The following is a 13,474-nucleotide window of genomic DNA, read 5'->3' on the forward strand; positions in this document are numbered from 1 at the left end:
TTATCCGATAGTTGGGTTTAAGGCACTCATATTCATTTTTAAATAAAAACCAAATCCTTACGAATCACAATACTTCATATTTTTATCACTCTTCAATCCTTTTTTATAAATGTATTTATATTTTTATAGTTCGGTACTCTGTTACAATTTATTATATAGTTTTACCCCTTGAGTTAAGGGAAGTATGATAACTTTTTTCATTATTTATGGTATTTTTCTCAAATACTTTTCTCCAATCGTTATTAAATAATGCAAGTTCTTTAAAAAAAATAACAAAATTTATTATAAGATTTTCATGAAGGAATAAGATTTAATACGGACGAAAATAAAAATGTTCTTGAACCAAGATATAAATATTATTTTGTATTTAAAATTTTACTTGGTAGATACCACTATTTCTTAAAATCTATTGTGACACATATTTCAATGCATTCAGCATCACTGTCAAATACCAGCGGTGTAATAAGAAATGGTGATATTTACCAAGTAAAACTTCAATTAAAAATTGGTAGATATAACCTTAAAGTGACTGCAGGTTCAATAAATCAAATTGAAATTATTATCAGTAAATAAGTTTTGTTTAATCATACCAATTATTTAAACATTACTAATTAATTTCGACCGAAATTAATAATAATCGTATATATTTAATTTAATTTTAAGTAAGTTCAATTTAGTAATTTATCATAAGGTTTTTTTAATGTTGATGAAAAAGAAATAAAAAATGTAATAATACTTTGTGTATATTGATTAAATATTTTATTATTTTTAATTTATTTATTATAAACATGCTTTTCGTAAGCACAATCCATGCAATTCGAAATAAGCTCATGTGTGAGTTTTGAAAATTAGATTCTCAAAATTAATAATATCATTGCTTATTCCAGTCAAAAGTTTAAATCTTTTTTCCAACTTTGATGATTTAGTTAGGTCAATTTATAAAATCTTTGAAAAAACATAATTCCTTTGAAGAAAAAAATACATATTTATATTTTTTCAGTATTCGACATATTTTTATTGATTTTGGATTAGTTTTTGTAAATTCAACTATTAAAAAGTTTATTTCTTGTCCAATCTCGATCACGTAATTTAACCTCATTTTTAACTTTAAAACATTTTTTACAAACAATACAAACTCTTACTCATTAAGTTTTGTGTATCATCGCTCATTGCCTGTATTTCAAATTCAAACCATAGCTTTATAATAAAATGTTCTAATAATGGCAAAACCATAAATATTCTTAACATTTATCATGGTATTTTTTTAGGACTTTATTAATGTGTACATTTTTTGTAGAACTATAACAACAATTTTAAAATAAAATGCGATTTTCACATTAAATGTACGTTCTTCATTTTTTTGAAACTATTTAGATGTATCAAATAAAATACCACAGAAAAAAACAATCTGAAATGTATTTTACAGAAGCCCAATTAAAATGAAATGTTTTAATGCATATAAAATATACAGTTTAATCCACGAATTTTACAAACATTCATTGACCTTATTTAACTAACGAAAAATAATTTCATAAATAGGTTTGAGTTATTGCCGTCTTAAAAAAATCAAGTAATCAAAAAAAGAAATCGATTAAAAGAAAACTGGTTACACTAAAAAACATTAGATAGAGGTTTTATGGGTAAGTCCAATCACTAAGTATCATAGAAAATGGATGATGGATGGGTTATAGCAACCTTGAAGTGTTGAAAATGACGTAATCCATCGAAACACGTGTCACAATACATTTTAAGAAAAAGTTGTATTTACCAAGTAAAACTTAAATTGAAAATAGATAGATATTACAACAAAGTGACTGTTAAATCAATCAATAAAAATTTTGTCTAAGAAGATGAGTACATTTGAATTTGTGTGGTTAAAGATTTGTATTGTAATATAGGCTACCATGACGTCACATTACGTTTGCAGATGAGCTAGATCAAATTCGCATAGTTAAAGCTTGGTTATGAAATACGGCCGAGCATGACGTCACATTCACTTATCACTCATCACTCGAGTCCAGTCTTCCTTAAACCCAGGTGGGCGAGGTTCATAACTTCTCCCCGCTGAGACTGGCCACGTTGTAATAGGAGTGGTCGGGGAACCTCTCCAGCTCTATGTAGTCCGTCTCGGTCATGAGCAGTCGCTCGAGGAGCGACACGCACTCGCTGAAGGTGGGCCTCTGGGCGGGATCCTTATCCCAGCAATAGAACATGATGTTGTACAGCTCTCTGCGACAGTGCTCTGGTTTTTCCAGACGATGACCGTCGCGAACCTGAAACAGTAAAAATACAATTTGAGTATGTGTTAAAATAAATCTATTTATTCTTCCTGGCTCCATCCCAACTAATCGTGTTTGTATTGGGGTTATAGGATCAACAAATTGTGGTAAACAAATTGAATGTTGATTTAACAGGGATGTGTAATATCGCCATTGCTGTATTATCAATAAACGGATAATTACATGAAAGAACTGAACATTTTAAATATTGAAACTTGAACAATTTGACTGTCCTATATTTTTGACATCTCAACAAGCATTAAGAAAATAAATGGAAATATGGGTATGCACAGAGCTTACGATCTGTCAAACACTTGTTAAATAATCTGATCACTTTACATCATGTAATATACATAATTTACCATTCCACATATGACTGACAACCACTTTAATAATGGAACGTCATGAGATTTATCACATATGCATGACTTCCAAAATTTTGAGTATTGTGGTTGTCAACTGTGGGTGGAATGGTGAAGTTGCACGTGTGTAAAGTGATCACTTAATCAGCCTGTGATAGGTCATGATAGACCTTGTAAAAACCTAGACTTCTTTTTTTATTTGAGGGTATATTCCGAAGCGGGACTCTTGTACAGCTTTAACAATTTATTTACTTGTAATTTATTGTTACTTTTATTTTTTATTTAATAAGCAATTGGTAATTTGTTTTACTAATGGATTATACGCCCTCAAAGTAAGTTTGTCGTGTATATTTTAATTATTAAAAATATTGAATGAAATTAAATTTTTATTGAGGTTTCAAAAAAATGTAAACATAACTACTAAGTAGAGATAATCCAGATTTGTGAGTAAGTATTGTCATGATTGCATGAGTGTGTGATTTGTACATGAATGTTAAAGAGGCGAAAATTGTTTGCAAATACAAATTGGTGTGGTGTTCAATTCTCTCTGCCTATCCCTGGTTAGATAGTTCTAGTTAGATACACTCAAAATGTTGTTAGTAAAAATGATTGACGTTCAATATTTTCAATATCACATTTTATTGAAAATGACCTATTTTCATTTTTTTGTCCTTTTTTCTTGACTCAAGTATCATTCATAAAATACCTATATATATTTTAACGTGTTCCAGTAACCTACATTCAATGATTAACTACCTCATTATTTTCACTTTAACGTGTTACATATTTAGGGCAGGACGAAAGACAGGTGAAAAATTTCATGAAATAATTATCCTCTGAAATATGATCATATTTTGATATACGGGATAAACAAGAACATTTTTTGAAACTAAACATAAACAATGATAAACTCGTATAATACAGTCAGAAAACTGTACCGAAATTCAGTTTTTGTATAGTGTATTCGAAATTAATAATTGGCAGTGAAATAAAGGTGGCATTTATCACCCTATCAAAAGATGTTACAATTTTTGCAAATGGTGTTGTAGGTCAATCATATCTGATTTTTATGAACAAAACAGCTGAAGCATACAAATTTCATCTTCATCTTCTTCTTTTACTTCTTTTTGTAGATCCTGGGGATCTGTTTGTGCCTCCGCATGTCGCTCTTGGGATGTTGACTCCCAGCTGTCTTTCCATACAAACAAATTGATAAAACGGGCGCAAATATCTTTAAAGAAGGGCGACAGCTTCTAGACGGAAATCATCTTTTCCACTTAACAGAAAAAAAATTGTGAGGGTCAAAATAAAGGTCTGCATTGCTCAAAACCCTTTTTAAAAAAAGTATATAAAAGTAATTTATAAACGAAATTGGATGATTAATGTTGCGCACACTCTAAATTTGTTTGTATACTGCAGCTGTCTAGTTTACAAATGTCAAATATGAATGACGTACGACGCCAATAGCAAAAATTATTACATTTGATAAAAAGATAAATTCTGCGCCATCCTGTATAATAAATTATTACATTTAATTTAGTAGTTATATATAAGTATTAAAGATAAAATTAAGAAAGAGTTGGGAAATGTTGAGATGGTTTAGGCATGAAGAAAGAATAGTGAAACAAAATTTGTGATGTGTATTTTGTTGTTAATAGAAGCAGAGGAAGACCGTGTGAAACTAAGCATGATCAAATACTCGGCGTGTATGTATGAGGAGATACATCAATGTTAAAAAGGCGAAGATTGTTTGCAAAAACAGATTGGTGTGGCGTTCTTTTCTCTCTACCTACTCCTGCGGGGAAGCAGCTTGATGGTTCGTTAGTTTTAGTGAATAAGTCAGTTAAATCCACAACTTTTTTTCTTTTTTGATATTTTAACATAGAAGAAGGAAAATATGGAAGCCTGGGTAATTACATGGCTTGTAATCCCTTTATGTGATCCCTGTTTAAGTGATCCCTTTATGCACTGTGTAACAGTAGGTACTCATCATTTTTCTCACGATTGACCACTCGTACTAAAAATTTCGAAAGTTTTTACAAGCAGAAGCCTATTTGAATTGATAGTAAAAGTTTCCCGAATTACCTTACATACTAGAAGACGCCTGAAAATATAATTTTTGAATTGTATGAAACTTTTTTTTAGATAAATTTTTATCTTAACAATAATTTGATTGTGTCCATTTTTTATTAACGAAATATGAATTTGTTCAAATAAAGAATTTTGGGAATGTTTATTTTTTAATTTTTAATTTTGTTTTATTGATGTATTAAATATATATGTAGAACAATATTAAATTCTTTCACATTCTTCTTCATCTTTGTTTAATATAAAAATTTAAATAATCTATACATAAAAAAACTCCTAAGAAGAGCAAATCTACAATTTTGTTGACAAAAATTTTGTTCGTTTTCAATATAAAGTAAGTATAATATACAGTATCGAATAGATTAATTTTAACAAAACTTTTTTTCGTATTTTCAACATTCTCTAAAAAAATGTTATGGGAGTGTTCCTCGTATTATGGACCAAGGCCGCTTGTTTCAGAGAGTGAGATGATGAATAGCGAGAAGTATCACCTAATTCTGCTGGAAAAGATACTACCAGAGATACAAAAACGAAGTTTAAATTGTAATGGAATATTTCAGCAAGATTTAATTTGCCACAAATCCAAAAAAAAAAAGATTTTTTTTTCAAAAAAACAATGAACTTTGTTGGACTGGTCAAGAATTTTACGAGACATAAATATTATTTAAAATCTATCAACAATCTGTAAGAATCGGCTCTCCAAAATTGATTGCACTACGGTGGAAAAGCACATTTTGTCCATAATTAGGCATGGTTTCGAGACGAAAAAAATGGCAAAACTTATAGAATATATCCCAAAAAGAGTAAAATCTTTGATTGAGCCCAAATGAGATCATATTAAATATTAATTCGTGATATTACTAATTAACAAAAGGTTTTACAAAACTTTTTACGAAAAAGCAATAAAAAAGTTTTTATAATTTAAATGTTACTTTGTCTTAAAATAGTGATTTAAAAAAAAAGTTACATTCTGATTATAAGTAGAAAATCACAAAGTTAGTACTTCCAATACGAATTATGAAAAAAGTTTTGTTTCAATTAATCTGTTCGATACTGTATGTCAAGTCTTTTAATAAAATTCTTATTTTAAGAACAGTATCAAATCCGTAAAAAGACGATAAAACATTTAATAAAGACCAATGAAGAACAAATATAAATCGTTTCCTCATTTTTAATATAGAGGAAGTACATCTCGTACAAGTATATATGAAGTTTATATGGATTACTATCGAGGAAAATAGAAAATTGGATCACTTTTATTGAGAAAAGTAGGTTTTTACCCGCAGGCTTTCCTTCTAAATTGTATTTTATCTAATAGTCCTCATTTCAGGACTTTATTAGCTGTTAATGTCTGTCAACCGTTCATTCTGCCAGGCACTCTATTTTTAGAGTTCTGCAAATATATTTCTTTTATATTGTCTCTACTCAGACACATAAAATAAACATTTTACATTTCGAAAACGCCTCATTTGTGTACAATTTATTTTTGAAATGTATTTTTCTACGGGTGAAAGATAATCGCTAAACAAAAAATTAATATGAAATCTGAGACTAGCCACAAAATAAATTGTTTAAAGAAAAAAATACAGAATTACTCGAACAAACGTTGTTTTTAATGAATTTTACAACTCCGGCCGGCTTAAGTGATCACTTTATACACTTATGTAACGTTCACCATCCTGCTAATTATTGAAAAACAATATTGCACTGAGTTTTGAATTTTAAATGCAATGGACTTGGATTCCTATACATGGGGGTAGTTTATCAAAAGATTCGGAAATGTGGCTGATTGTGATGCCATCAGTCAAATAGCGCACTCCAACTGAATATAAGTGACACTCATTACGAAATAAATCACATTAATATTTTTAGGAGAAAGAAACTGCAATTAAATTCATTTATTAAGATTCATTTGACCATCTCAATATCAACATTTTTTTATTATATCATTCAGACACCAGATTATTTACCCTTCGGACTATATTGACATAAATATCTCGGGAGTTCATGGTTACCCTGGTTGTACGAAAGTTAATAAAAATATGCTGTTTTTTGTTATAATACGATTTTAAATGCCGTTCTCAAATTATTTTGATCACGTCGAATTATAAAAAAATAAAGAATTTACATAAAACTACGCATAAAATAATAACGTTTGTAAGGCCGAATGGGTTTCGTACTTTTAGCCAAAGATTAACGCATTATAAACGATAAAGTTTTCGTATTAAACATTGCTAAGTTTTATCTAAAAAATGTCTCTACGAAAAAAGTTTTACATGAGTTACAATTAAGTTAGTTCATACTTACTTATGTTATATTCCCAAGTATATATGATACGTTAAGTTCAAAAACCCCGAAATCGTTAGGTAAAAAATCTTATTTTACCCCTAAAAAGGCCAAAGAAAACATGGCATGATGTTTGCAAAGACAGATTATTGCCGTTTTATTCTCTCTGCCTACCCCTGCGGGGAAGCGGTGTGATGGCAAGTTTCTTAGTATGTTAGTAGTCTAGCCATCACTGATTTCTACGTTCCCCACCAACTAAAAATATGATGCCATAGAAGATGCACAAACACTTATGTTTTCCTTAGAAAGCAAAAACAAAGAACGTAACACCACTCTGTCATTGAAAAAAAAAATAACCTCTTCCTCATTCATGCATATACTTATACATACCCCACCGATTATTCCGACTTCTGATCAGTCCACTTTCAAACGGTGTACAATAAGGACCTTTTTAAAAATACATTTGTATAAAATTAAGCACTTTACATAAACATATTATTTTTATGATAAATTTTATTTAAGAACTTATTTTCTATTAAAAAATCTCTTTGTAGTTTAACATGGTTAAAAATATCTCTAAACTCTAAAGGTGTGCATTTATCTGAAAATTCCTATAAACCGATTTGGGGGTATTTGAAACTTACACCTTCATATGTAAGTTTCCTAAAGACGTCACATTAGTGGCAGTACTCTTTGATATTAAGAGAAAATGACATTCCACACTTTCAAATCTAACTTATTTGGATTATAATAACATTATATGAACCTAAATAAATCTAATATGAAGCAATGGATCCAATCAATATCAACCAGTTTAGAACGAATGAGAATTTACGATTCTGTTTTCAGAAAATGTAATTATAATAAATTTACGTTCGTACTGCAGATCAAAGCGCCCTGTTATGCGTCTCTGGATCTTTAATTACTTTTTTCTAAATATATCTCTTTAATAATACCAAATATTCTGTTTTTGGATTAAAACGACTCGATACTCTGCACATGGATACGATATTTAATTTATTTAAATAAATCACATGATTTTTTACATGGAAGTGAACGTAATGCAAATCATTTAAAAATAAAAACAATTAAGAATTTAAATATCCTTAGTTGCTTTATATAGGTAGGAATTCAACTTCCCACCCAAGCATCTACCATTTTTTCTGAATCCTAGAATTGCGGTCAAAATCTCTAAAACCAATAAAGAAATACCCCTTCAATGTCCAATAAATTAAAAATGTATATATATATATATATATATATATATATATATATATATATATATATATATATATATATATATATATATATATATATATATATATATATATATATATATATATATACAAACAACATTATGTTTTATTCATTTTAGTAATATTGAAATTCATATTTTTTAAACGTGACACTATCTTACTCATCGGACATTTTAAGTTTAAATATTTAATTATTTACTTATTAAAAGTTCTTAAGATAATATCATTTATTCAAAGGTGGAGGAGGCAATCGGCTCGTCCGGTAATGAAGATAATCTCTAATAACTTAATAAAAGAGATTCCTGATTTAATTAAATGATTTATTTAACTAATCTTCCGAATAATGATTAATTAACAGCTCTTAGGGGAAGTCCTTAATATTAATGAAAATGTACAGGCGTAAGATAACGTAAGGCCTCCTTTTCACGAGCAAGAAAACTCGAGTTTCGTAGAACTTTCTTGAAAAGTTACAAAGACAGAGAGAATTGTAGAGATTATATTTGCTACAAACGACCCGTAATGAGAACTGTCTATTATGTTGCATAGTTAATTCTTTTGCAATTGAAAATATTTAATTAATTATATATGAGAGCAAATAAAGTATTTTGTTCACTTTATGGTATAGTATCAAAACTAAAATATCTTATAATATGTATTAAAATCGTACAATATAGCATTTACATATTAGAATTTTTATTTTGTAATTTCTTAAGCAAATATTTCATTTTCACGTAGTAAATACCACTACTCGTACATATTTCTTAAAATTTATTGTGTCACTTATTTCGATATATTCCGCATCATTTTTAAACACCGTATTGAACATTACATTATTGTGCTATAATCTAGTTATGTTAAAAAAAAAAACATTATTTAACGGCATTTTAAACATGGGATAGTACAAATTTACCTTTTTTTTGATGAGATGATGATCTTTGATGAGATGTCAAAAAATAATATGAAAATAACTCCTGTAATTGGAGATAATCCAGATTTTGTTAACAAGTATTTGGACACACTCATGTTGTAAACAAATTTACCCAAATTTACTCAATTTTTTTTTTTATTTTCTATTATCACCACTATTGCTAATTAACTAATTAATTTATTATTTCGACATGTCATGTATTGTTTAATCTTTTCTCTTTTGATAATTCAAATGATAAGGTAACATTAATTCTAGTTTGTTACCTATGCAAAACTACTTCGGAATCAAACTTGCGGTTGTAAACAATCTTGTCTGAAAGACTTGTAAACGCCACCTGACTGCTGTCACCTGTGAACCGGGAGGCTAACAAGAGATTCGAAAGAACTTACTTTTCTCATGACATCCCCTGCAGAGAGGCCAGGGTAAGGAGTTGATCCGAGGGTCACTACCTCCCAGATGAGGACTCCAAAACTCCAAACATCCGACTTTACCGAGAAAATATCATCGTACAGTGACTCGGGAGCCATCCATCTGAAATTAACATATCATTTACATATTTAAATATCAACGATGGGGATGAATTACAAAGGTACAATTTAGTTTTACGAGAATTTACAAGGCAAAATTAATTTAATTTTCACAGGAATTGAAACTTTCCTGAATTCACTTTCTGTTACATCTTTTTTAAACATTAATTGTTATTTCAATAAAACAAATTTCCGTACCTTATAATTTCATTGAGCAAAACGTTTAAATAAAATTGTCTTATCGTAATAAAAGGACAATTGAAGATCAATTGAATCTCAGGCATTTTTTTATCAATTGACGGTTTTGAATATACTGGTATGGAATTCCTTTCGGAGAAGGAAGTTGATACTTAGAAATCTAATTAAGTCATAAAAAATCTAATCAGATTCGTTAGGAAATTATTCGCAGAAAGTGATATTGAAATATAAATGATTTAAATAAAATGTTTGTATTAAAATCTTAATTTTAATATTATTTATTTATTCGGTAGTTACTTTGTGGTAAGTAATATTAATCCATTTTTTCTCTGATTTTAACATGGCAAAAATAATATATTTTTAAAAAAAAATCTACATCAATACGTGTTTCGATACATTCAACATCATTATCTATCTTCGGTTGTGAAATTTAGCCCAAATTGAGAGTTGTACCCTTGAGAATAATAAGGAAAAGATGGGAGCTGTTGCTTATATTTTATCAGTGGAATAATTTACATAATATAATATTATTAAAATGTAACTTTGTTTTCAAATCACTATCATTTTTTATAGTGATAACAAAGTAACATTTTAATTTTAAAATTAATAATCACGAAGTTAATACTTCAAATATAAATTAAATTAAATTATTACGGAATAATTTACAATATTGGAGGCAAAATATTATCTAGTGTCGCGCTGTGGTCCCGCGGTCTCTTGAGTCAGAGTTTTTCGGTTCGAACCCACTCTACAACAATTTGATACATATTTCTAATAATGTGCCGCTAAGGGTCACAGAAATGGTTTAAAATTGAGGATATACTAAAATTTTGGGATATACTAAAAACACAAATATTTCTCTTTTTACAAAAATAGTATAAAAAAATAATATTAAATTGTCATATTATTATTTTTTTTATTTGGTGATTGACATATAATTACTTACAAACTATAAACATTAAAAATATGGATATATGCTAAGTTTTTTAAATATGGTATGTTTAAGAGTCGACCCGAAATAATTGAACGATGCGAATACATTTAAGAGTAAGAAGAAAATAAAATAATTACTATACCTGATGGGTAATCTCCCTTCGCTCTTTCTCTCATACACGTGTGAGGTGATGACATCTCTGGCGAAACCAAAATCAGCTACCTTGCACACGTGGTCATCTGTTATCAAGATGTTTCGAGCAGCAAGGTCACGGTGGATAATCTAAAAAAATAAAATAGTCACAACTCAAATTCACATTTTTTAATTGCATTTTGTAACATTTTTATTCGATGTCTGTTTTTATAACGTCGTTTATTTAGTATGTAACGAATATTAGTCAACTCAGTTAACTTGAGATGTGAATTATGTGTATTTGTGAGTTTTTCGTTTACCAAATTGGGAATACTTATGACTTTTTCTCGCATTAATCTATGTGTTATGTGAGTTATCTCGGTAAACTTAGGTTGAAACTAATATGCAACAGATACTTTTTCTGTTAGCGAATTGGAAGAAAAGTCATATCTTTTTCCCGCACATACAAAATCTTCGATGTCTAGTAGAATAAATACGAGTAACCTCGGTTAACTTGAGTTGTAACTAATGAGTAACTTTTACTGTTTCGGTTATCAAATTGGAAGATACTCATTACTTTTTCTCGCGTTTATAAATTTTTTTAAGGACTTAGACATGCACACATTTCGTAGTCGTACAGGAGAAAGTGAGCAACTAACAAAACGAAAAATGTCCAGGAGGGCCATTTAAGTCACTTTTGCATGGCAAGAAAATAAACATCAATGCAGTTTGCCATTTTTAACAAGTCAATACACATGTATTATACTTCCAAGTTTAAAATGTTTTTTTTCAGGGTAATATTAAGCTATTAAGATATAAAATAATCAATGATCACGTTTTTGTAAAAAATGCACTTGGTCACTTTCTCCTGTATGACTACGATATAACAGATGTGAGTTATCTCGGTAAAGTAATGTTGTGACTTATAGGTAAATGTTACTTTTTCGGTTACCAAATTTGGAGAATATTTATTACTTTTGCTCATTTTTTTTGAAAATTTCTTTCCAGTTTATTTTTTATGTCAAATTATCAAATGAATCAAAGAAAATAGCAAAATGCAACCAAATTTGTACAGTTATAAACGTGATTTGCTTTAAATGATCGAATCCAAAAACCGAATACAGTAACGACTTTTTTTAGAAATTTCGCTATTTTTTGTGATTGCCTGCTTTTACGGTAGCCATTTTTTCTCGCTGTTTGATCCGCCAATATAGGGTTCAACTAAAAACTGTAAGGTATTGAGGAAAATATAAATTTGGGCAGGTTAACGCCTGTTACCCAATCGAGCTTTCATTGAACTACGTCACAACGCTGGTGGCTTTATATTCGATAAATATTGGAAATCTCGAGAAATACTACGTAGTTTGGATAAACACGTTTCGTGAAATACAGCACAAATTTATTCAGTGATTGAGTATTTGATTTGAAGAATTTAAATCTAATTCAAAATTTAGTTTTATATCGATAGCAGATCATAAAAATTACACTTTAGTCCTTATTTGACCTGATGATAGAATAATCATTCCAAATCCGGTAGTCATATAGTAGCTTTTTTTTTAAATAAAACTAGATTTGTTTTTCACCAATTTTATTTTTGGTAATTTTATCCAACCTTGACATCTTCAGGGATGGATAGTACAACAGTACGTAAGTTGTTGGAGAAAAGAACTCTAAAGAAAAGAGGTTAAAAGCAAAGTTGTAGTTTTATACCTATTTTATAAAATGTGCCACAATGTGTGTATATACTTACATACAAATGTGCAAAAAAAATCAAAAGTAATCATAATAGCAAATCATTCCAATATCAAGAGCTGGTTTCACCAGAAATATTAAGTACGTACAGGGAATATTTAAAAATTTTATTTTCCCCAGAAATGCGATAAGATTTTTGGGTTCTGTTTTTATGGCCTCATCATTTTAATACTGTCATATACAATTCAAAACAATGCTGTTATCTTCTTGGTTTATCACCAATTACTGTGGCATATTATGTATTAGTGTAGGGTTTTGTTCACAGAAAGCATTAAATTGGATAAAACACAATACCTGCTTCGTTGATTTACCTTTCATGGGATTTTGATATTCAGGGACCAGCCCCGAAGGTAGTAAAATATTTATGCCTGTAGCGTCGCAGCGGAAATATCGCTCACTCCTTTCAAGAACGTCATAAATCAAAAATCGTCAATTTTCAGTTGTGCATATTTTCGGAATCCCCAAAAAATTTACTAAATCCTAGAAAAAGCGGCATTTTTACTAAACTTAAAAATTACCCGTTACAGGGCAGAAAGTATTGTTTTTGCATTTTGTTGAAAAGTGAATTGTTTGATTATTTTTTTAAATATACTTAATATTTTTCAAATGGAGAAAAAACCTTCAGGTTTTACCTAAAAAGATCTGTTGCAAAGTAAAAATTTCGATAAGTGGCTTGATATTTATTTTTAATACATTGTATTATATTTTTAAACTTTAAAAACGTTCTCCTGA

General features: G+C 29.0%; 1 protein-coding gene across 2 annotated transcripts in view; it reads right to left on the reverse strand.

Moving 5' to 3' along the window:
* Positions 1 to 1,278: 1,278 nt before the first annotated feature.
* LOC148300236 (tyrosine kinase receptor Cad96Ca-like) overlaps positions 1,279 to 13,474 on the reverse strand; it is a 108,153-nt gene continuing 95,957 nt past the window's right edge. For both annotated transcript variants that reach the window (XM_088275068.1, XM_088275069.1), the window contains 3 exons: positions 11,001 to 11,140; positions 9,589 to 9,730; positions 1,279 to 2,273 (listed from right to left, as the gene is read on the reverse strand). In XM_088275068.1, the coding sequence (XP_088131194.1) occupies positions 2,049 to 2,273; positions 9,589 to 9,730; positions 11,001 to 11,140 (507 nt within the window). In that variant the 3' untranslated portion in view covers positions 1,279 to 2,048. The remainder of the gene's footprint in view (positions 2,274 to 9,588; positions 9,731 to 11,000; positions 11,141 to 13,474) is intronic.

The sequence above is a fragment of the Brachycentrus maculatus genome, unplaced genomic scaffold, assembly GCF_059751285.1.
Source record: "Brachycentrus maculatus isolate JH-2025_06_01 unplaced genomic scaffold, ASM5975128v1 h1tg000779l, whole genome shotgun sequence".
Classification (NCBI taxonomy): Eukaryota; Metazoa; Arthropoda; class Insecta; order Trichoptera; family Brachycentridae; genus Brachycentrus; species Brachycentrus maculatus.